The 25,066-nt window shown below is 40.9% G+C and overlaps 1 protein-coding gene across 1 annotated transcript; it reads right to left on the bottom strand.

Annotated features, from left to right (window-relative positions):
• On the bottom strand, nt 1–24,441 carry LOC122749132 (interferon-induced very large GTPase 1-like). Its single transcript, XM_043995331.1, has 2 exons — nt 24,338–24,441; nt 1–8,738 (listed from the first exon to the last, which is right to left on the bottom strand). The coding sequence occupies exon 2, from the start codon at nt 8,734–8,736 to the stop codon at nt 1,450–1,452; it is 7,287 nt and encodes a 2,428-aa protein (XP_043851266.1). The 5' UTR covers nt 8,737–8,738; nt 24,338–24,441; the 3' UTR covers nt 1–1,449.
• Nucleotides 24,442–25,066: the final 625 nt, after the last annotated feature.

Below are 25,066 nucleotides of genomic sequence, written 5' to 3'. Positions count from 1 at the left end.
TACAGGAAAAACATAGTGGCATTTTATTTGTCCCAAAAACAAACAGCAAGTACATAGGAGACTCATTCCAAAAATGAGCTCAAAGATTCCCTCTTTCTGAAGATATATAAAGTTGCTCTGTTCACTGGTTACAGATCTTATCAGTACAGGGTGCTAGCAGTTTCATTAGTATGATACAAATCAACTTAAAAGTAAACCTTATAACAAGAATGTGTGAAATACAAATCAGTTTAACAATTCAACTTAGAAGCAGACACTATAACAAGAATGTATGAAAGGCGATTCAGTTTTGTTAGGGGTGAAAAACACAGGTGGGGGGTCCTTAAGTATTCCTCTGTAAAGAATTACAACTCCCACACACAATCCAATTAGAATAAAAATGGTCTTTTATTTGGGTGCTTAGAGAAAGTGACTAAGAAGGAAGACTTCCAGCTTGGGGAGGAAATGGCATGGAGACATCTTTTCTCCTCCCCCCAATGGAGGGGAAGCCAAAGCTTTCATAGAGGGTGGATGGGGTGACCAACCCCCTGACAATGGAAAGTTCCCTTTGGGGTTGGGGAAAGCTTGAATAAGGGGTGGGATGGGAAAGATTTAAATGAGGGGTGGTGGTTCTGACTTCTAGAGTTATCTTTGTCCCCTGACAGCCACTCAAGCACTAGCCATGCTTAATAGGCTTATCCCCCTTGCTTCTTAGGTGTGTCTGTCCTTTAGTTTAGCTTCTCAAGGAGAGTTACCTCAGACCCATATTAAGTAAATGCTAAGTTAATATTATGTGATTCAAAAGGGGTAATCAAGGACAAAAATGCTCAGATGTGTTTACAAGGATGGCTCCAACAGACAGAGGTATTCCTTAGAGAGCAATAAATTCTACTTATTATTCTGAGGAAAGAAATCAGTACATAGGGACTTATTTGCTAGATACAAACTTCCCAGACATTTGGAGACACAAATGATATGTAGTACCCAAATGATTTTGAGGTTTGCCTGACATGCTCAGTTGGAGGGCATTTTGACCTTATTAATCCAAATTTTCACAAAATTCTTTTGGATAATAAGGCAGCTCTATCAAATCCAGGTCGTTTATATATTCATCATGACAGTTGTTATATAAAATACAGAATGAATTTGCAGAATAGAATCAAATATAAAACACAAAATCAGTATTTGATTTCCTCACCATAATTCCTGCACACTAGGGTTCTTCCACAAATAAATCATTTTCTTGGTATTTTGAAGACTAGCTTATCTAGGTCAACTGTTTCTGACTCAGTTATCTAGTCTGTTTCACTAATCTTTCTTTTTTTAACTCAGTGACAAAAAGTTTTGAGGAGGACTATTTTATAACATAATCTGGGTTAAGGCAATGTTGCTTCTATTAAATTGCTATCTTTAAAATTATAGTAAATGTGTATCTAATTAAAATACAATAGAATCAGGTATTACTGAGAATTATTGTTTATTCAGGTCATTCAGCACATCTTGCTTGGTCACTCTGTACCATGCATCAGGAATCTGACCTCTGCCCTTGAACTTGAGATTATGTTTTTGTTCTAATTGTGACTTGAAAAACCAAACAAACCATTTCCAGTATGGCTGGGCTGATGTGTCTGGAGTGATGTTCCATGTGGCATATTCGCCACCTGCCTGACGATAAGTCTTATATGGGAATCTCCTGCCATCTGGAAGAATAAAGAGAATTTCACTTGCTACATTACTAGTACAGAAATCAAGGGAAAACTCATCTGTGTTTTCCCATCTGTAGGAATTGACAGCCTGAGAACGATGGAAAGGGACACTGTGCTCCCCATCATGATCTGGGATTGTGTTTGTACAGATTGCCTTGCAAAAGGGACATTGCTTCCAACAGCCACTGAGCTGATCAGAGAGCATGGCCTGAATCTCAGGTACAACTTTCTCCATGAATTCCACTTCACAGGCCTGTCCTACCTTTTGCATCCTGGTATCCAGGTGTTCATTCATGGCTTCCTTGAGGAATTCAATGTCAGTTATCTCCTGGTGTTCAATGCTTCTTAAGTCTCCTCTTGGAAGGGTCAAATGACGCCCAAGCTGATTACACAATTTGTCTAGCCACACAGATGCAGAATTGTTTTGGTCCTTAGCCATCAGAGTTGACTCATGAATAGCAGAGAGGATGACTTTCTTAAAAAATTCCAAACTATTACTTAAAAAATTCTTCAATTTCTCATTTTCTCTACTTAAACAGTATGCTTGGATCTTTTTCTCAATGTAATTCTTTAAAAAAGCTTTTGGCTTGTAAATGTAGTCACAATAATTCTCAAAATTTTCTTCCTCAGCCAGAGAGATGAGAATGTGTTTCTCCAGGTTGGATCTGTTTCCACTGAAGGGGGGACAGTTAGCCCTGATCTCCCCAGCTAGGTCTAGGGCTATCTTTTTCCAGATGGCTGTAGGTAGGGAAGCACTGAGCTTGCTCCATAGGAAATCAGCAAATGCTGTGATGGAGGTTGCCCCTTGACAGGAAATCTTAAAACATATAAAGAAATCCTCTCTCTTGTTTTCCAGATATGTGACAGGATCCTGTGCTTTCTTGAATGCTGTGTGCATATCCCTAAAGTTAACTGCTGCTCTATAGCACAAACATAAGGACAAATCTATTTTATATTCATGTGTAAATGTGTACCTTGCCTCTTCAGATGCAGAATCAGTGTTCTTGTCTATCAATCTCAGTATTTCATGGAAGTAGCTTATATGATAATCCCTTCCCATTCTTGAATAGGTTTCAATGGTTTCAGTGACCAATGACATAATGTCTTCAGTAGTTTGCTTTATGGTCATCTTATCGCTGTCATCTATGGAGGGCCTGTAAACTTTATATTTCTTCTTCATTAAAATATGTTTATCATAATCAATGAAAAATTTTTTCCTTTGGGAATACTCTCGTAGTTTGCTTACCACATTGTGCTTCTGTTTAAAATGGTCCAGAAAGACATTTTCCAAATCTATATCAATATTGGGGTCTTTCAAACGAGGGGAATTTGAGGACACTTCATAGACCCACTCACTCCAAAGTAGACTGAATCTCTCTCTCAGCTGCTCCTCACTTAATTCTTTACCCATTAAAGACAGGGCCATACCTCTGCTTCTTAACAACAGTTCTTTTTCATATTCTGATTTCTTTTGATCTAGTTTGTCTTGACTTTTCCTTGAACTAAGGAAATCATTGGACTTTCTAATACTTTCTGAAACAAGTGCCTCCTTAAGGTTTCTCAGTTTGTTCTCAAAGTTTCCCTTCCACTGGATCAGGATTTCATTTTCTTCATCTTCATCAAAGTACCTTTCAAGTTCTTGCATGATGGCTTCATATTTTTCTGCAATGTTATCCTCAATAGAACTTCTCGAGAGATCCTGAATTTCTCCATTCTGAATCTGATTGGTCAGTTGGTTCTGCAAACCCAACACATGACTTCTTAAATTCCAGGTCCAGTTGTTATACATTGCCTCAAGCTTCATCATGGCCACGATCTCCCTGGTATTCCTAAAGCTGAAGATGAAATTTTCATTCACTAAGGCTTTCCACAAATCGTGGATGAGGATTTTCACCTCAGACATCTTCAGGATCCTGCCCTTGGATTCTTTTTTGGCAGCCAAGAGAATTCCTCTTTTTAGTTCCTGGATGTTGTGGCTATAACTGGGATTGGGTGGGGCCATTGGAGGATCCCCTTCCCATAGATGAGCAAAGTAATGGACATGGGTGTTTACATCAAAACGAATGACATCACTGAAGCAGGTGATATCTGAGCATTGTTCCTGTTCTGCAGCCATGGCTGCCATTTCATCCAGTCTCTGCTGCAGTCGCCTTCTTCCTTCCACATTTTGATCTTTGGCAGTGATTTCCCCTACATTCTGATGCACAAAGAGACAGCTTGGGGAAATGTTCACTTGTTTCATTCTCAGAAAGGCCTGGACAGCAATTTGCAAGATGTCTTGCATTTCTGAAGGATTCTCTCCAAATATGTTGATCAAGGTCAGGTTTGCAAGTCCAATAACAAAGGTTGCCAGCTCATTGTCCCTATTCTGTGATTTACTGCTGAGTTCTGGGGCCCGGAGCCCTTCTGTGTCAACCACAAGGACAAAGCCAAAACCCAGCTCTTCCCTCAGGGTCTCCTCCACCTTCAGCAACTGCATGTAAGCTCCTCTTGTGCATCTCCCTGCACTCACATTAAACTGGAGGCCAAACATAGCATTCAGCAGAGTGGACTTCCCTGTGCTTTGGAGGCCAAGGACAGAGAGAACAAAGAGCTTCTTGTCTCCAATTTTCTCAATTAATCTGTCAAAAACAGCTGCTACCCACTTCAGAGGTACATAGGAAGCATCCCCATCCATCAGCTCAAGAGGGTACCCAGAAAGCATCAGGTCAGCAGCAATTTGAGGAAGGGAGAAGAACACAGGGTCCCCTTGGGAGGAAGATTCTTCCAGTGCTTCATAGATTTGGCCAACCTCTCTCAGGAGGTGTTCAATACCCAAGGAGGAATCTTTGATCTCCTTGGAGACAGCTTCTAGTTCCATTTGGTGGGATTGCAAAGAGTCACTCTTTGATCCCTTTTGGTTTTCTGCCAGCACCAGGGACCACAATTGGCTGTACTTCTTCTGGAGTTTCTCCAGGTGACCTCTGGTCAGGTTGTCCATAAACTTACTCAACCACTGCAGGAAGTACAGATCACTGCTCTTGTCTTTCTCTGAGTGAGACAGGAGGATTTGAAGCACAGATCTCATCAAGTCATTGAGGGGAAATGCCATCTTAAGTTGTTTTTGTCTTATTATTTGTTTTTCTGTCTCAATCTCACTTTTGTGCTGTTCAAGGCTTCGGTTGCCCTTTTCTCTCAAGTGACAAAGCTCCTTATCCTTCTTACACCACTGGTGCCAAAGCTCTCCTTGAAGGGGCAGTAATTTCTCCTTCATTTCAGACAATTTCATTTCTTTCATGAGGGCCACCAAAGCCTGTGCTTTTCCCTTGGCCTCCTGACACTCCTTCCTGTCTACATCTACAAGAAAGCCATGCTGGCGAGCAACTTCAGCACAGTCCTCTAGACTACGAAAGGGACCTGAAGACTTCAGCAAGCTATTGATGACACTTGCAAGTTCATCCATTAATTCAGCCTCATTTCTATTCCTGATCCCAATCATCACTTTCTGGCCAGAATCATTGCCCACAGTCTTTTCTTTGTCATCAAATAAACAGACCAAAGGTTTTGGTGATTTCCACAGGTCCCGAACTATTTTGGTGGTCCTCTCACTTTTATCAGAAGTAGACACTAGGACCACTGTGACTGCAGCAATTTCCAGCAGAAATCTGAGCTGTGGCTCATAATCTTTGGCATCTCCATGGAGATTAGTGAAGGCAACACAGCTTTCAAATCTGTCTTCATCTCTCCCCCCTGGACAGAACCAGGAGATTTCTACTACACCTCCCATTAGGAGGCAGGATTTGCTGCTGCCTCTGCAGTGACGGTGGAAAAAAGCATCATGTTTGTGCTTACTCAGCAGAGAGTTTAAGATCTGAGATTTGGAAGAAGCAGCAGAATTCACAACTCTTATAAAGGACACAATGGGGATGGATGCCTGGGAGATGAGCTGGTTATTGAAATTAAGGACTGTGTCTTCTCCCTCTGATTTCTTCACCTGTCTCCAGCTTCTCTTGACATGGCTGAGAGACCAGAGGGGGAATTCTATTACAGAAGTACAGGGATTGGGCACCACAAGGGGGAGAGCAAATTGACAAATGGAAAGTTTGTTGGAAATGTACTGTCTCATGAAATCATCTGCACAGTGAAAAATCATCATCTGGGTGTCCATTGGGTGGATGTGGGCCTTTCCTGTGGACAAGAAGAGAGAGGGTATATCATCACATTCAAACAAAGAATAAGGATCTGAAATCTCATCCTCAAGATTTGTCAGATTTGTCCCAGTGGCCACTGAGTCTCCATCATCTTTACAAACCAAGTATCTCAGTCTGTAATCCAGCATCAGCAGCTTCTGTAGGAAATAAAAGGGCAATTGCTTGTCTGTGTCTGGCTGAGTGTCATGCACAGAGGCCTTGTAAATCATATGGAAATCTGCTCGGCCCATCTTCCTGGGATAGTAACATTCCAGACCAAGCCTCTTGGCTAAGTCTAGAAAGTTGGAATTTTCTATCACTTCATGCTGTTTGGTGGGACTTGGTTCTGGTTGATGTGTCTTTTTCTTTCTCTGAGAGACACTTTCCAGCTCTTTTTTCACCTGTTCCAGCTGTATACAGGTCACTGTAGCTTCATATTCTCCCCTGATGAGGAAATTGAGGTCTTTCTCCAGAGTTTCCCAATCATGCTGCACCCTGGGTTTCCCAAGGACATGAAGCACTTCTTTGCACCACAAGTGCCCCATGTGAGATTGCATAAGCTCCAAACGTTGCTTCTTTTCTTCTGCAGACACAGCACTAGGTCCAGGACTTACTGTCAGCCCTGTGAACAGTAGGAACCCTTGAGCCCTATAGCCACAGTCCTTATTAAGTTTCTGGTATGTTTCATGAGCTTCTTTCATTTCACATAACAAGAAATTTAATTCTTCACATCCTAGGAGACAGTGGAAGGTTTGGGTTTCCTCCTTGTACCCTGCAGCAGCTGCAAAGGAAAGTAGCAGTAAGTGTGTGCCTGACTCCTCTGCCTGTTTCAAGGCCTTCAGAAAGGAGCTGAGAGAGGAACTGATCTTATAAGTCACATTTCTTTGAGTTTCTTCCACCTCTCCTGAGAACTCTGAGTTGTGATTTACTTCAAGAAGGTCATTCTTTGCCTTTTCTAAGAGCTGAATGAAATCAGTAAACTCTGTGACAGGGATATCTTCTTGCTGCTTTGCTGAGTGGAAAACCCACTGCATAATTGAGTGACTCTGTGGGAAGTCTCTCACTTGATACACATGAGGATACAGAAGGCTATGTAACTGAGATTTAATGAATTTACTTTCATGAACTGGGAAGTCCTTGCAAAGGTTGACAATTCCCACCAAGAACTGCTGCAGAGCCAGGTCTTTGAGACAGATATTAATCCAGGTATTATTATTCCTAGTTTTCTCACTCAGTTTTTGCATGAAATCCATCATTTTCATCAGCTTCTCCTGAGGATCAGTGATTTCCCAGGATTTCACTTCTTCTACAAAAGCCTTGGCATTCTCCACTGCACTCACTAACTCCTCTCCATCCTGGATCCTTGCACATCGGCCAGTCAGGGTTGTGTAAGTGTCTTTGAGGTAGCGACTCACTCGAAGAGGATCCTGAAAATCTTGTCTATGGTTAGACAGAATTATGTCCCAAACAGGCACTAGGTGATGGCCTCTGTCAATGACACACCAGGTCTGGTTACTGGCCACAAGACCAGCTTTCCACTGTGGGAGAGAATCCACCTCTGGGGGGCCTCCTGTTTGGTATACAGACATTTGGAATCTTCCTTGCAAATTAGTGGACCTTGTATTGTGAGAAGCCATTTGGGACTGAGAGTTTGATGCATTTACTGAGGCTGCAGCTGTCACTCCAAAACCACTGTAGCTGCCTCCAATGTACACATCTAGTGCCTCTGAAGCTTGTCTCTTCACATCATGCAGCTCCTCTGACCTGAAGCCTTCAGCTACAGCTTTCCACCAGAATACCCCTCCCAAGTGCAAAGGGCCCTGGTTCACATGAGAGCCAAACCTTTGGAAAAATGCCTCACATCTCTGCCTCAGTACTTGAAGGGATTCTGAACCACTGGAGAGGCTCAGAAGCTCCTCCAGCTGCTTTAACTCTTGCAGAGCTGACTTGGAAAGGTGGAGCTGATCTCTTGCAAAGTGGCAGGAGGCTAATGGGATATAGCTGAATTTGGTGGTACAGCTGTAAGTGTGCTCAGAGCTTGACTTATGGGCCTCTCTAGACTCAGAAGATCTGGTGGCACTGGTGCTGCCCTCCAGGGTAAATCCCCAACCTCCACCTTTAGCCAAGAAGCTAACACTGAAGCCCAATTTCTCCATGCTTTGGGTAAACATGGACTCTTCATGAGAAGACAAAAACTCCTTTGTTTCCATCCTTGTTCCCTGTTCTGGGCTAAGCAGAGAGAAGTTCTCTGGGAGGCTGATCAGTTCTTCTCTCTTCTCCAAAAGATCCTCAGGGTGGTTGGTTTGGTAAATCCCCTGCAGGGCTAGGCCACCTGACACCTGTTTGAGGAGCTCCCTGTCAGGAAGATTCTCCCTGTGGGAGAGTGTGCATTCCATGAGACTGAGGTGCCTCTTCATGCTTTCTATGACCTCCATTAGGGGTTTCTCAGGAAGGGGCCAGTACTTGGGTGGGATCTCCATGGCCTGCCTCAGCTCCTCTTCTTTCTTCCTCACAAGCTCTTCCTGGCGGCTTTTGCCTGCTTCCTGCATCTCCTTAAGGTCCTTTAAGGCTGACTGTGCCCACTCTTGTCTCTCCTTCACTGTCACCCAGTGTTTCTCTTGCATCTCCTCTGAGCCCTGGTTGCTTGACAGCTGAACAAGTTTCTCCAATGCCTGTTTCTCCCATGGATGTTTGGCCTGGGATTTCAGTGTCAGGATTTCCCTCTGTTGTAAGTGTTGTAAAGCCTGGGCAGAGGTCACACCCAGGCATTCCTGCAGCTTAGGCACCCAGTACTGAGGATCCAGTCCCAATTCTCTCAACTTCTTCTCCAGGTCTCTTCTTCCATGGTGTGGTTCATCATCATTATCCTCTGGTGTAGACATGACTGTAGGAGAGTACAGATCATCAATTAGTCAGGACCTGCTTTCACTTTTGGAGGAATGGGGCAGAGCAGATATATCTTGAGGGTGTCAAATATAGAAGGACCTCCACAGGAAATATATTCACTCTACTCTCCTGCCCCAGAAGCATTGCTGAATATACATGCTATATGTGGAAGCACAATTTGCATTTGTGGCATTTGGAGTCTAGCAAGACCAAAGCTATGCAGAGGATAGAGGTGAGGACAAGAATGCGAAATGGTTTAAAATAATACTGGGGGGGGGGGGGCCAGCTAGGTGACAGTGAATAAAGCACCGGCCCTGAATTCAGGAGGACCAGAGTTCAAATCCGGCCTCAGATACTTGACTAGCTGTGTGACCCTGGGCAATTCACTTAACCCTCATTGCCCCACCAAAAAAAAAAAAAAATAGAAGAATAAAATGATACTGTGGCTCCATCTTTTCTCCCCATCAAGAACAACAACTATCCCTCATTTAATCGAAGAGAAAATCTCTTCTGCTTCTGGTAGACTTTTGTGTCTTCTCCTTTCAATAGCTTCATCTTCAGCATATTTAGAAAATTTCTACTCAGACCTAAGTATAAAAATATAAATTCCTTATCGTTGACTTATGATCTGCACCTAGCCTAGCTTTCCAACATTATTTGCATTACTACCCTTCCATCATCCTACTTTCCATCCAAATTTGTCTACAGGCTACTCCTTGATCTCATGTAATTCAATGATCATAAATGGAATGATCTCCTTCCTTATCTCTGATTTTTGAAATCCTTTCTTCAGAGCTTAGCTTAGTTGCTATTTCCTCCATGAAGCCTTCCTAATGATCCCATTTGAAAGTGGTTTTTACCTGTACTATTTCTTACAACACTTTGACTAGATTTCTGCTTTCCTTCAACATACTATGGCTCATATTATTTGTTTAAGAGACTATGTCATTTTTTAATATTTTTTTTTATTTTGCAGGGCAATGAGGGTTAAGTGACTTGCCCAGGGTCACAAAGCTAGTGAGTGTCAAGTGTTTGAGGCCACATTTGAACTCAGGTACTCCTGAATCCAAGGCCTGTGCTTTATCCACTGCGCCACCTCGCTGCCCCGACTATGTCATTTTTAATCATTTTCTCTCCAATGCTGAGCACAGAGACTTACACACAGCAGCTGATTTAAAAATATTTATCAAGTTGAATTTAACTTACTCTAAGGTCTATCTGATTGCTACCCACCCTTGGCCTACCTAGAGGAAAGTATGTCTTCTCATCCAATGCACCAAGCTCTTCTGATGTATGATTTCTTTTCAGTCAGCAATTTCCTTGTACCACTACCAAAATACCACTCTTATTTACTTCTTCTTATGTTGCTTCCTTAAAGTTAGTCACACTAGGATGGCCCTACTACCTCACCATAAACCCTGATTCCTATTCAGATAAGATTACCCCTTACCAGACACATGCCAATTCAGTGTGAATCTCTCCAACACCATTCTACTTTACCCACTGAAATCCTAACATCATTACTGATTGTATCAAGAAGTCAGACTAAATGAGGCAGCCAGGTGGTGCAGTAGATAGGGCACTGACCCTGGAGTCAGGAGGATCTGATTTCAAATCCAGCCTCAGACACTTAACACTTACTAGTTGTGTGACCCTGGGCAAGTCACTTAACCCCCATTGCCTCACCAAAAACAAAACAAACAAACAAAAAAAAGTCAGACTAAAGCAGACATGTAGCTCACATGAGAGTCAACGTTATAAAAAAAGGGAAGAAAAAAGAAAGTGGAGATGACAAGTGATGTCCGTGCCTTCCCTTCAATATACCCAGTAACCGTCAAGAAACAGAAAACACACTCCCACTTTAGGCAGCTCATACCATTTTTAAACAGCCACAATGCTCAAGAAGCTATTTCTTGTAAATTGCCTCCCTCTAAAATTAGCACAGGGTAACTAGTTGGTGCAATGGATAGAATGCTCAGCCTAGATTCAGGAAAACTCTTCCTCAACTGAAATCTGACCTCAGATACTTCCTAGTTGTATGACTCTGTGAAAGTCACTTGACCTTGTTTGCCTCAGTTTCCTCACTTGTAAAATAAAATGGAGAAGAAAATGGCAAACCACTCCAGTGTCTTTGCCAGGAAAACACCAAATAGAGTCATGAAGAGTCAGACATGACTGAAAAATAACTGAGCAAAGTATTAGCACTCTGATCTTTCTTCTTCACTCAGAGAAGAATGGTTAAGCAAAAACAAAATAACAACAAAACAAACAAACAAAAAACCTAGAGAACCAATACTGCATAACACAAGAGGGAAGAGAATATGAAGATCATCAATAATTCACAGGCTGAAGCATGCTATTTTTCACTTTCATTTTTTTCTTTTATTCAAGTTGTCTCATATAAAATGACTTATATGGTAATGTTTTACATAATTGCATGTGTATAACCTATATCTGATTGCTTAACACCTCAGTGAGGGCGGAAGGAAAGAAGGGAAGAATGGATAGAATTTGGAATTCAAAACCTTAAACAAAAATGTTTATTATGAAAAAAGATGATCAATGATGTTATGTATGACAGAGAAATTAGGGTGTGTGGGGATTAAGAAGAGGCCTTTTAATTTACCAGTTATGTGATCACTGGTGCTTTATATGGTGAGACTCATTTCCACAGGGTGGTATATAAAAATGCCAGTTCTTCCACTTTCAGAAACCAGTAGAATAAGTAAAGTGATAAAGAAGCGAAGGCAGCAAGTAAGGAGGGATTGCTACTTACAGAGGTTGGACAGAGAAAGGTAGAAGAATAACAGGCTGGCACTTTCAGAAGGAATAAGAATCACTGAAAGTTTCCTGCAGGGAGGTGGAGCCAAGATGGGGGAATAGAGGGAGCTCCAGCTGAACTGTCCCAACATTCCCCTCCAAATAACTTTAAAATAGGACATCAAATCAAATTCTGACATATCAAATTCTGAGATACTTTTTGAGCTAAAGACAACTTGAGAGGTTAAAGTGAGAGGTCTGTCCCACTGAGGTAGAGACTGAACTGATCACAGTAAGGACTATTGGACAACCAGTCAGAAAGAGATTACAGAAGACTCATGGAGACACTGGGAACAGGACTGACTGTGCTTGGGTGTGCTTGGCAACTCCATGGACCATTATCCAGTTCCAGATCACAGTTCCAGGATAGAGCAGAGTGCTTGCAGTCATGAGTTCTAGGGCACAAAGAGAGCAGGGACACTAATTCCTGGTAACAGTTCTAACTCTGAGAAAAGAGTACTAGTGATTTTAGTGGCAAGGGGGGGTGGGGGGGGGGCGGTAACTTCCCTGTGTAAGGATCAGAACACAGACCAGGTGAGCAGTGACTGTACTTCTCCCTATATCACCCATTTTGGAAGTACAAAAAACTTAAAGACACACAGAATTATCTATGAAAACTGCCCAACAAAAAAGCCTGATGCTTGGGATGGTGACCACAACCTGCCACCAGAGGTGAGCAGAATCTAACTCTAACATAAACTTAAAAGTTAAGAAATAGGATGGGGAAAAAAAATGAGCAAACAACAACAAAAACCTAATTATAAAAAACTACTGTGGTGACAGGAACACTTAAGACACAGTCAGAAGAAAACATGACATGAAAACATCTATAAGCAAAGCCTCCAAGTAAAAACACATATTTGACACAATCCCAACAAAAATTCCTAGAAGAGATAAAGAGATTAAAAGAGCAAAATATTATTTTTAAAATCATGCAAGTATAATAGAAGAAAAATTGGGAAAAGAAATGAGAGCAATACAAGAAAATTTTGAAAAGTAAATTAAGACATCAGCAAAAGAGGCCAAAAAACCCCTGAAGAATATGTATTCCTTTTTTTTTTTTTTTTTTTAGTGAGGCAATTGGGGTTGAGTGACTTGCCCAGGGTCACACAGCTAGTAAGTGTTAAGTGTCTGAGGCCGGATTTGAACTCAGGTACTCCTGACTCCAGGGCTGGTGCTCTATCCACTGCGCCACCTAGCTGCCCCAAGAATATGCATTCTTACAAGCTAGAATTAGCCAGATGGAAAAAGAAGAATAAAAGCTCACTGAAGAAAATACTTCCTTAAAAACTAGAATTGGTCAGGTGGAAGGTAATGATGCTATGAGATATCAAGAAGCAATAATCCAAAGTCCAAATATTTTTTTTCAAATAGAAGAAAATGTGAATTATGTCATCAGCTAACCAGCCAACCTAGAACAAAAAATTGAGGTAAGATCATTTAAATGTCATTGTGTTGGGGCAGCTAGGTGGCACAGTGGATAGAGCACCAGCCCTGGAGTCAGGAGTACCTGAGTTCAAATCCGGCCTCAGACACTTAACATTTACTAGCTGTGTGACCCTAGGCAAGTCACTTAACCCCAATTGCCTCACTAAAAAAAAAAAAAAGTCATTGTGTTACACAAAAACCATTATCAAAGAAAGAGTATTGACCACATATTTCAAGAAATTATAAAGAAAAACTGCCACAATACCCTAGTTACCAGAGGATAAAATAGAAATTGAAAAGAATTCACTGATGACCACCTGAAAAAGATTCCAAAATGAAAACATCCAGGGATATTATAGCCAAATTCCAGAGCTCTCAATCCAAGCAAAAAAAATACTTCAGGCACTTTATTTCATTTTTTTTCTTTTAATCAAGTTTGCTTGTACAAAATGACAAATATGGTAAAATTTTACATAATTATACATGTATAACCCATATCTGATTGCTGCCTCTGGGAGGGGTGAGGAGAGGGAGGGAAGGAGAGATAAAAATTGGAACCCAAAACTATAAATAAAAATGTTTATTATTTTTAAAAAGTACTTCAGGAATCCAGAAAGAAACCATTTAAATACTGTGGAGCAACAGTCAGGTTCAGAAGTGATTTAGCAGTTACCACAACAGAGGAACAGAAGGTGTGGAGTATGGGAACAATCAAAAGGGATGGAGCCAAGATGGCCAAGGAAAGACATTAAACACACAAAGCTTCTGACACAATTACCCCCAAAAGAGCAATAAAACAACCCCTGGAGCAGCAAAACCCACAAAAAGACAGGCTGAGATTATTTTTCCGGCCAAAGACAGATTAAAGGGGGCCGTGCTGGGCTGCGAGAAAAGTCCAACTTTGTGATCGCACCAATAAAGACCCCAGGCACACTGCACTAGAGGAACTTACCACAAGCCTCTGAATCAGCTGCAGTACTAGCATCTTCTTGAACTAAACTTATGGTCAGGTGAGAGGGCTGAACAGCTGGCCAGGGGTTGGGGGGGGGGGAGAAATACAGGGGTGTCTGTGGGACCTAAGGAGGAATTTGGCTATCTCACCCCAGTGGGAAACCAGGAAGAAATCATGAGTGGCAGGAGGCCCATGTGGAGGAGGGGCACAGGCTCATTGAAAGTTAAGAACTACCACAGCACTCTGTTGGCTGGTTAATTAGCAAGTTGTCTTGTGGTTATCTTTGGACCAGAGAATAGGCCAGGTGAGAGAAAAACCTGCCTTCCCTCAAACTGAAATACCTGGGACCCTCTGAAGCTTGGGACAGTGTACCTTGGAAGTAGGGCCTCACTGTAAGAAGAAGTTAAAAGTCAAGTAAAAGATGGCAAGGTGAGCAAGCAAAGAAAGTTAAGAACTATAGAAAGTTTCCTCAGCAACAAGGAAGCTCAAGGTGCACCCTCAGAAGAGGATAAAAACCTCAGGGCCCCTACATCCAAAGCTTTCAAGAAAAATATGAACTGGTCTCAGGCCATGGAAGCTCTCAAAAGAGACTTTGAAGAGAAAGTAGGAGAGATAGAAGGAAGATATGGAGAGAGAGGGGGAAAGAATGGAAAGAGAAATGAGAGCAATGTAGGAGAGTCATGAGAAAAAAGTCAACAGCTTGAAAAGCCAAATGGAAAAGGAGATTCAAAAGCTCTCTGAAAAAAATTATTGCCTAAGAATTAGGATTGAACAAATGGAAGCTAATGACTTTATGAGAAACCAAGACACAGTAAAGCAAATGAAAATGAATTTTTAAAATAGAGGGCAGGGGCAGCTAGGTGGCGCAGTGGATAGAGCACCGGCCCTGGAGTCAGGAGTACCTGAGTTCAAATCCGGCCTCAGACACTTAACACTTACTAGCTGTGTGACCCTAGGCAAGTCACTTAACCCCAACTACCTCACTAAAAAAAAAAAAAATAGAGGGCAATATAAAATAACTCCTTGGAAAAACAACTGACCTGGAAAATAGATCCAGGAGAGATAATTTGAAAATCATTAGACTACCTGAAAACCATGACCAAAATAAGAGTTTAGACAGCATCTTCCAAGAGATTGTCAGGGAAAATTGCCCTGATGTTCTAGAAGCAGAAGGTAAAATAGAAATTGAAAGAATCCACTGATCACCTACTGAAAGAGATTCCAAAAGGAAAACCTCCAGGAATGTTACAGCCAAATTCCAGAGCTCCCAGGTCAAGAAGAAAATATTGCAAGCAGGTAGAAAAAAGGAATTCAAATACTGTGTAACTATAATAAGGATAAAACAAGATCTAGCAGCATCTACATTAAAGAACTGGAGGGCATGGAATATGATATTCCAGAGGACAAAGGAACTGGGACTACAGTCAAGAATCACATACCCAGCAAAACTGAGTATAATCGGGGGCAGCTAGGTGGCACAGTGGATAAAGCACCAGCCCTGGATTCAGGAGGACCTGAGTTCAAATTTGGCCTCAGACCCTTGACACTTACTAGCTCTGTGACCCTGGGCAAGTCACTTAAGCCTCATTGCCCCCCCCCCCACACACACACACACACACAAACTGAGTATAATCTTTCAGAGGAATAAGAAAGGATGATATCTGTAAGTCATTTATTTTTTGTTTATCTTTGTTCTTTGTGGGGCAAGCAGGGTGGGGTGTCTTATGTCTGGGGCTAGATTTGGGCTCAGGACCTCCTGGGTCCAGGGCTGGTGTTTTGTCCACTGTGCCACCTACCTAACCCATGATGACATCTTTAAAATAGGGTTGAGTGGTAGGAGGAATGCTTTGGGGGAAGGGAAAGGGGAGGGGGTGGACTGGGTAGAGGTAGCTCACATGAAATGAGAAAAAAAAAGCTTATGGAAGGGAGGGGAAGAGGAGGATGGAATGGGGGAGTGAAATTTATATTACAAATAGAAGACTGACTCAATATTAGGAAAACTAAACATAATTGACCATAACAGTAACTAAAACAACAACAATTATATGGTTACATCAATAGATGGAGGAAAAGACTTTTGACAAAGACAACATGCATTTCTATAAAAACCCTAGAATATATATGAATAATTTAAAATAAAGAACAAGCATCATTGCTAATGGGGATGAACTAGACACCTTCCCAATAAGATCATGGTGAAGAAAGAATATCCATTATCACCATTAGTATTCAATATTGTACTAGGAGTGCTAGCTATAACAATAAAATGTAAAAAATTGAAGGAGTAAGAATTGACAATGAGAAAACAAGGGGCAGCTAGGTGGTGCAGTGGATAAAGGACCAGCCCTGGATTCAGGAGGACCTGAGTTCAAATCTGGCCTCAGACACTTGACACTTACTAGTTCTGTGACCCTGGGCAAGTCACTTAACCCTTATTGGCCTGCAAAAACAAAAACAAACAAACAAAAAAAGACAATGGGAAAACAAAACTGTTACTCTTTACATATATGATAGTGTATTTAGAGAACCCTAGAGAATCAACTTAAAAAACTAGTTGAAGCAATGAACAACTTTAAGAAAGTTATAAAATAAACCTACATAAATAGTAAGATTTCCATATATTACCCAAAAAAATAAGCAGAAAGAGATAGAAAAATAAATTCCATTTAAATTAATAGCAAACAATATAAAATACTTGGGAAATCTACCTGCCAAGACACATTCAGGAACTATATGAATTCAATTACAAAACACTTTTACATAAATAAAAATAGTTCTAAAATATTGGAGAAATATCATTTGCTTATGGGTGGGCTAAGCCAATATCATAAAAATGTTCCAGAGGAGAAAAGAGGGGGTGGGATCAAAGGAACAGATGAAGAAATTAATCTTGGAGTGGTTCTAAGTACAGAGGAAAATAGAAGAGGATGAGTTATTCAACCAGTTCTGAATCTGCTTAACTATTTTAGTGTACATAAAACATCTCTCTACCTTGATTGAAAAGATATTTAGAAAGGTTTTGTAAAACATTTCAATGAAATGTAGATATTATCATAGATGTAGTAAAATGAAACGTGATAAGTATCAATTACTTATATTTGGGCTCAAGAAACTCATTGAATAAAATTACAGGAGGGGTTGGTCCACGCTATTTTTTTTATACATTTTTTTTTTTTTGGTGAGGCAGTTGGGGTTAAGTGACTTGCCCAGAGTCACACAGCCAGTAAGTATTAAGTGTCTGAGGCCAGATTTGAACTCAGGTCCTCCTGACTCCAGGGCTGGTGCTCTATCCACTGCACCACCTAGCTGCCCTGATCCATGCTATCTATGAAAAAGATCTGGATGTTTTAGTGTACTTTAAGCTGAGTACTAGTAAATAGTGAGATATGGCAATAAGAAAAGCTCATGTGCCAATTAGGAGGGTGCCTTAACAGGAGTAAAGCCAAGAAAAGAGGAGTTATTTTTTGGCACTCCATTTTCTGCCCTAGAAATACTGTATCTGGGGTATTATGTTCAGTTTGGGACAGCACATTTATAGTATAAAGAGATATTGACAAGCTGTAGGATATCCAGGAGAAAGTGACTACAATGGTTAATGATAAAAGAAATAGGATGTTTATCTTCAAAAAATTTAAGGACTGTTCTGTGGAAGAGGGCTTAGACTTTTTTCTTCTAGTCCCAAGAAATAATACAAGGAAAGAAATTATAGGAACAAAGATTCTGACTCAACATAGGGAAAATAGTCCTAACCCTTAGACCTACCAAAAACTAGAATGAATTGCTTCTGAGGTTGCAATTAAGAATTGGAGAAATTCGAGTACAAGTTGGATGACTACATAGTGAGGATGTTGTAGTTTTGATTCATAAACTGGGTAGGGGTTGGAATGGTTGGAAGGATCCCTTACAACCCTGGCACTGTACACCTTTATGATTATGTTACTTATTTATGTAACTTATAGCCCAGAATGGAGGGCTTGAGTTTATATGAACTGGGATTTCTCCCTTTTGACTCCAGCTAACATTTCCTTTGAGAACATTTGTATTTGGATAATATCTATATCTCCATCACTGAAGGGAAAAGGCCTTCAGGTTTCATATGTATTCATGATAAGAATAGGTCAAATATAGCACAGACTTTATTTTATCCAACCAAATATGTAAAATACAATGGTGAACATAAATAGTTAAGAACAGCATCCCTTATTCTAAGATGGATCCAGAATTATAGCACTACCCTGGATTGATGCCCTCCCAAAGGAGAAAGAACTAAGAGATGATGGTTGACCCCCTTTCCTCCAATAGGCTGCCATCCCAGAGATTTAAGAGTCATCCAGACTTAACAGAATTACTCTGATTTCCCAGAAATCATGTGAAAGTTTAATCCCTTTCTGATATATGTCATACATATATCTATTTCACAGAAGTAGTTGAAAGCAAGGTCTTGGCACTACAGAATCACAAAATTTGAGAAACAGAACAGAGCCAGGGGCCAACTATTCTAATACATACATGAAAGGAAACTCCATTATAATATATCCAACAATTGATCATTCAGCCTCTATTTGAAGATTACCAAAAAGGGGCGTGCACACCTTTTCCAAGAAACTCATGCCACCTTTGAATAGCTCTAATTGTCAGAAAGTTTCCCATGACATCAAGATTAAATTAGAGGGGGAGGTGAAACCAAGATGGTAGAGTACAAGCAGGAACTCAGCTGAACTCTTCCAAGATTACCCTGCAACTCTTTGACCCAAATCTGAAGTGACAGAGCTAACAAGTGAAATTGAGGTATTTTTCCAATCCAAGACAACTGGGGAGATCAAGATTTAGCAGCTTCTACATTAAAAGGCTGAAGGGCATGGAACACGATATTCCAAAGAGCAAAGAAGCTGGGTTTACATCCAAGAATAAATTATCCAGCAAAGCTGAGTGTAATCTTGCTAGGGAAAATAGCTATTTAATGAATTATAGGACTTTCAGGGTATTTTGGCGGGGGGAAACTGGAACTAAACAAAAAGTTTGACCTACAAGAATCAGGAGAAACATAAAAAAGTAAACATGAAAGACCAATTATGAGATTTAGTAAGGTCATACTGTTTACTTCTTATATGGAAAAAAGTCACCTGTAACTTTTTTTGTTGGGGGGAGGGGGGAGGTTGAGGGGCATTGAGGGTTAAGTGACTTGCCCAGGGTCACACAGTTAGTAAGTGTCAAGTGTCTGAGTCCAGGTTTGAACTCAGGTCCTCCTGAATCTAGGGCCGGTGCTTTATCCACTGAGCCACCTAGATGTTCCACACCTGTAACTTTTAAGAATATTATCATTTCTATCATATCATTACTAGGGTAGCTTAAAGGAGCATACATACATATAAGGTTTAGAGTTGAGTTGTTTATGAGGGGATGATCCTAAAAATTAAACTTGGCTGGAAAGAGGTAAAATGGAGCTATTATCTCAGACAACTGGAACGAATGGAAGAACTGTTACAGTGGGAGGGTAAGAGTGAGTGGAAGGCTGGCAGTGCTAGAACCTTATTCTCATCAGAACTGAGTTGAAGAAGGAATAACAAATACATCTAGAAGGATATAAGTCTTCTTAACTTACAAAAAAATGGGAAAGCAAGGGAATAGAATAAGGGAGGGACTCTTAGAAGGGTGTGGACATTATTGATTGTGGAGAAATGCAAATTAAAACAATTCTGAGGTATCACCTCACACCTATCAGATTGGATAACATGACAAAAAAAGGAAAATAATAAATGTTGGAGAAGCTGTGGAAAAATTGGAACAATAATGCATTGGTGGTGGAGTTCTGAACTGATCTAGCCATTCTGGAGAGCAATTTGAAACTATGCCCAAAGGCTATCGGACTGTGCATACCCTTTGACCCAGTAATACCACTACTAGGTTTGTATCCCAAAGAGATCATAGAAAAGGGAAAAGGACCCACATGTACAAAAATATTTATAGCAGCTCTCTTTGTGGTGGCAAAGAAGTGGAAATCAGGGAAATGCCCATCAATTGGAAAATGGCTGAACAAGTTGTGGTATATGAATTTAATGGAATACTATTGTGCTGGAAGATTTCAGATAAACCTGGAAAGACTTAAGTGGACTGATGCTGAGTGAAGTGAGCCGAACCAAGAGAACATGGTACACAGTAACAGCAACATTGTATGATGATCAACTGTGACAGATTTGGCTCTTCTCAACAGTGCAACAATGATCCAAAACAGTTCCAAAGAAGTCATAATGGAAAATGTTCTCCACATCCAGAAAAAGAACTGTGGATTCTCAATGCAAATTGAACCATACTGTTTGTGTCATTTGAAATATTGGGGGCTATACCCACTTCTGGCCTAAATTACTAGAGAACTAGCCTGGGGTTTCTAAAATATTGCTACTTATAAATTAATGGCTATTGCACCCGTTTAGGTAGTAAGCATTTATTAAATCATATTAAATGTTAGGAGAGCATTGACCACATTTAACACAAGCCAAAAATCCCCCAACACCATATTGTCTCTGTCACCCAGAATGGTGTTTACCTCCTGACCACAGTCTCTTTTCTTCTTCTGATAGAGGTGGCTCTTACACACTGATCAAAGCTAATTGGTTAGCATCATTCATTTCCATTGGTTGATGGGACCTGAGGGTGGTCCATATTAAAATGAGTTTTACCTATGACCTAATGATGTAATGACTTAATGGGGAAGTGTGCAAAAAGACCATCTCTGAAGGGCAAGGCAGATGATGACCAGGTATGGATAATCTCATCTGGTCAATGCCCATTTCTTTCGATCACCCATGGGTTCCTGGGCTGATCCTAAAAGGGATTAGCTAAAGTTTCTAAAAACTATGCTTTCTGAAGTGGGGTCCCTGGACCCCCCCCAAAAAAAACATTATTATCAATAATTATTTTCTCACATTTTCTACTTTTTGGTTGTGTTTTTTTCCTTTTTTGAGGTTTTCCCTTTGTGTTCTGATTCTTCTTTCATAACATGATTAATGCAGAAATATTTTTAATGTGATGGTATCCTATATCAGATTGCTTTCTGTCTTGGGGAGGAGGAAGAGAAAGGAAGGAGGGAGAAAAAAATTTGGTACTAAAAATCTTATAAAAACAAATGGTGAAAACTATCTCTACATGTAACTGGAAAATAATAAAATACTTTTATGATTAAAAAAAAGAAGGGTATGTACATTAAGAAATAGGACGGGGCAGCTAGGTGGCACAGTGGATAGAGCACCAGCCATGGATTCAGGAGGACCTGAGTTCAAATCCAGCCTCAGACACTTAACACTTACTAGCTGTGTGACCCTAGGCAAGTCACTTAACCCCAATTGCCTCACAAAAAAAAAAAAAAGAAAGAAAGAAAAAAGAAATTGGGGGGGGGGCATCTAGGTGGCACAGTGGATAAAACACGGGCCCTGGATCAGGAGGACCTGAGTTCAAGTCCGGCCTCAGACATCTGACACTAGCTGTGTGACCCTGGGCAAGTCACTTAACCCCCATTGCCCCAGAAAAAAAAAATATAAAAACAAAAAAAGATTAAAAAAAGAAATAGGAGGGCAAGGGGAAAGGATAAGAAAGGATCTCTTAGAAGGAATCCGGATAAGGAGGCTGTTATCAGAAGTAAATTAGATGGGGGCAGCTAGGTGGCACAGTGGAAAAAGCACCAGCCCTGGATTCAGGAAGACCTGAGTTCAAATCCAGCCTCAGATATTTGACACTAGCTGTGTGACTCTGAGCAAGTCACTTAACCCTCATTGCCCTGCAAAAAATATAAAAAATTAAAATAAAAAGAAGTAAATTAGATGTCCAAGGTATGCATAATATAGTTTACGTGTGTGTGTGTGTGTGTGTGTGTGTGTGTGTGTGTGTGAAATGATGCCTTCAATAGTGCAGAGTGGAGAGGGAGAGAAAGAAATGGTTTAGAACTTAAAATGTCATAAAAAATTAATTTGATTTAAAAAAAAGAATGTGTACTTCTTGAGAGGAGGGATTAACATTCACTTTGTACCCCAAGCTCTATGAGCTTTGCCCATACTAAGTGACTATTATATGCCTTATTCATTCATTCATTTGATGCTGTCTATATCTTGCATATATGTGTAGATACAAGTGCACATGTTCACACACAACGTGCCCAGGAAAAAGTCTTAGTGCAGTTTTCAGATTTAACAGCACTTTGAGATTGGCAAAGCATCTTCCATGTTAACTCATTTGATCTTTACAACAACCCTGTGAGGTAGTCTCTTTTACTATCCATATTTTATACATGGGGGAGACAAAGAGAAGTTAAATATGACTTGACCAGGGTCACTGAGATACAGAAAATCTGAACCAGGATTTGAATTCATGGCTTCCTGACTCCAAGCCCTTCACTCTCTCCACTTGGCAGCCTTTGTGACTCCCTTTCTATATCTCTTACTAGCTCTATATCTCAATGCCTTTATTGCTTTCTGTCTTTATTCCTCTCTCATGTTCACTGACTGTGTCCTTCTGTTTCCCTGTGTATGTCACTGGGGCTCTGTCTTGCTCTTTGTCTCTTGCCATCTCTCTCAATAATCCTGCAGAAACAAATGAGCAGAAACAAGTCATTTTCCCTCTCAGGGACCCTGTACTATCAGGAGGCAGATGAATTTTCTACAACATCTGTGCTTAACATGTCATGGGGTTATTGCTGTAGCTCTTTCTCTAAGCATATGTACCATAGCTGACAGAAGTTACAGCCCTAGGTCACTGTCGGGTTTGTTATTCTTATTGCTCTCTTCAGAAATAACTCAGTATAATAGATGTGCATACATGTCTTCCGAAGCCCAAATAATGTTAGGAAATTAATACTATTTGTTAAATTTATGCTGATGTTGTTGTCATCATTAAGATACAAATTCATTTAGCAGCATCACTGAATTCAGTGTGGCCTTTGGCCATCATGCTTTTTTTTTTTTTGCAGGGCAATGAGGGTTAAGTGACTTGCCCAGGGTCACACAGCTAGTAAGTGACAAGTTACTGAGGTCAGATTTGAACTCGGGACCTCCTGAATCCAGGGCCTGTACTTTATCCACTGTACCACCTAGCTGCCCCCATGCATTTTCTTAATCAGTAGATACTGAAAGCACAAGTACTATTGTGAAACTTGCTGGGTTTTTTTAAGCCATATGGGAGTCCTCATTCCTGAAAAGATTGGGAAACCACCAAAATAGAAGGTCAGGGGAACAACTGTGATGATCTGCCCCCTTCCCTCCTGGAACCTGCTCTATTCCATGAACAACAAATATAAGTCCTGGATTGGAGATAGGAATTGCATGTCTATAACCAAGACCAACTCCAAACACTCAGAAATTTTATTCCTTCTTTCAGACGCCTTCTCTTTCCAAGAAGCGGCAGAAGAGGACAAGGCACCACAGGAAATATATGAGCACAAGCACTCACAAAAGGATCAAAGATAACTTTTCTGAACGAAAGGGAGCACAGAGAAGCCCTGAAAAGCCACCTGTCAATGAATCTCCCATAGAAAGACGTAAAAGGTGTGGGTCCAGGGGAGGGAGAGAGAGGAAAGTGGAAAAGAAAATGCACTGATACTCTAGTTGGGCTCAGCTAGGTGCCCCAGTCACCCCCTGAAGCATATGCCCGCCTGAAAATCTTGAAGCCTCAAACCCAAGATCCCTCAACCACCTGATCTCCCCAAACTTTTTGATTACCCTCACTCTCTAACTAATCTGACTCCAACAAGACTCCTCTCTCTGACTCTCTTTTTTCAGTCATTCTCTCTGCCTTTTCTCCCTGCTCATCTTCCTGTCTTCTTTCTTTGCTACATATCTTTTTCTCTCTGCTAATGTGCTTTGTTCCTCCATATCTCTCTGTCTTTCTGTGTGTCTCTGTCTCTGTCTCTTCTTCCCTCTTTCCCTCAAGCACCCCCCCCTCTCCTAACCCTTCCTTTTTTATCTGTCTTACCTTTCTATTTATATATCTGTTATGCCAGGCTCATGACCTATGTATCTCTCCCATTAGTTCTGTCTTCTCATCTCTTTCTCTCACTCTCTGCTTAAGCATGGACTCTTTCATTATTGTCAGTCTCCCTAGCACCCAGCACAGTGCCTGGCAGGTACTTAATAAAGGCTTAATAACTGATTAATTGTACCTCCTTTTGTCTCTTTCTGTTTCTTTGTCTCTTTTATTCTGAATCCCAGCTCCATTATTCATGCAACATAAGTCCCTTCTATTCTCTGAGACATTTTCCCCATTTTCACAATGAACAGATTGGCCTAGATTGTTCTTAAGGTCCCTCCTATGAGTCTCTTTCACTCTTCCTGTGGCTCATTTAGTCTCAACTTCATCCTCCTTCTGTTTCTTCCCTCCCTCAAGATGCCTGCAGCCCTTTACTCTCCACCAACCTGACTCTCCAGGCCTCACGGTGTCTCTCAGATTCAGGGGCTTATTCAAGCTCCTCTCCAGGGAATAATGGTTGCAGTCAGCCTTCCACAGACAGGACTGAAGCTTTGTCTGAATGGAGTCTGAAACCATGCAACTAAGGGGAGAGCATTTATAAGATGGTGCAAGGCAGCCTGAAGAACAGAAAGTGAAAGCATTTTCAAACAAACAAGTGAATATTAATAGAAATTTATCAGAAATAAAGTGGAACTTGCCCCACCACCACTCCAATTATAGCCTAAAGTGGTAATTAGCCAGACTTTGGGACACTTAATAAAACTTTTTAGAAGATCAAAGATAGGTGGTCCAAATTTAGAAACAAGAGCATATAGCAGTAATAGTAATAATATTTTTATTTTTCCCAAACCTGTGAGTCAATTATTGTCAAGAGTTTCCTCCACCCATACAAACCTACCTGTAACCTGCAACTTATACTCATGCCCTGGGAAACTGAGAGGTTAAGGGACTTGTCTAAGGTAATACAGCCAGTCTGTATCTGAGGCAGGACTGGAACTCTGATCTTCTGGGCTCTTCAGCTGGCTCTCTTTCTACTACACATCAATAGTTCCCACGTGTTGCTGACAACTACCACCCCACATTATGAACTGCCTAATGCTCATTTAGAATTTAATGTTCTAGGGCAGCTAGGTGGCACAGTAGACAAAGTACTGGCCTTGGATTCAGGAGGACCT

The sequence above is a fragment of the Dromiciops gliroides genome, chromosome 3 (assembly GCF_019393635.1).
Source record: "Dromiciops gliroides isolate mDroGli1 chromosome 3, mDroGli1.pri, whole genome shotgun sequence".
Classification (NCBI taxonomy): Eukaryota; Metazoa; Chordata; class Mammalia; order Microbiotheria; family Microbiotheriidae; genus Dromiciops; species Dromiciops gliroides.
Note: the sequence above shows the minus strand (reverse complement) of the source record. Positions and strands in the feature narration are given on the sequence as shown.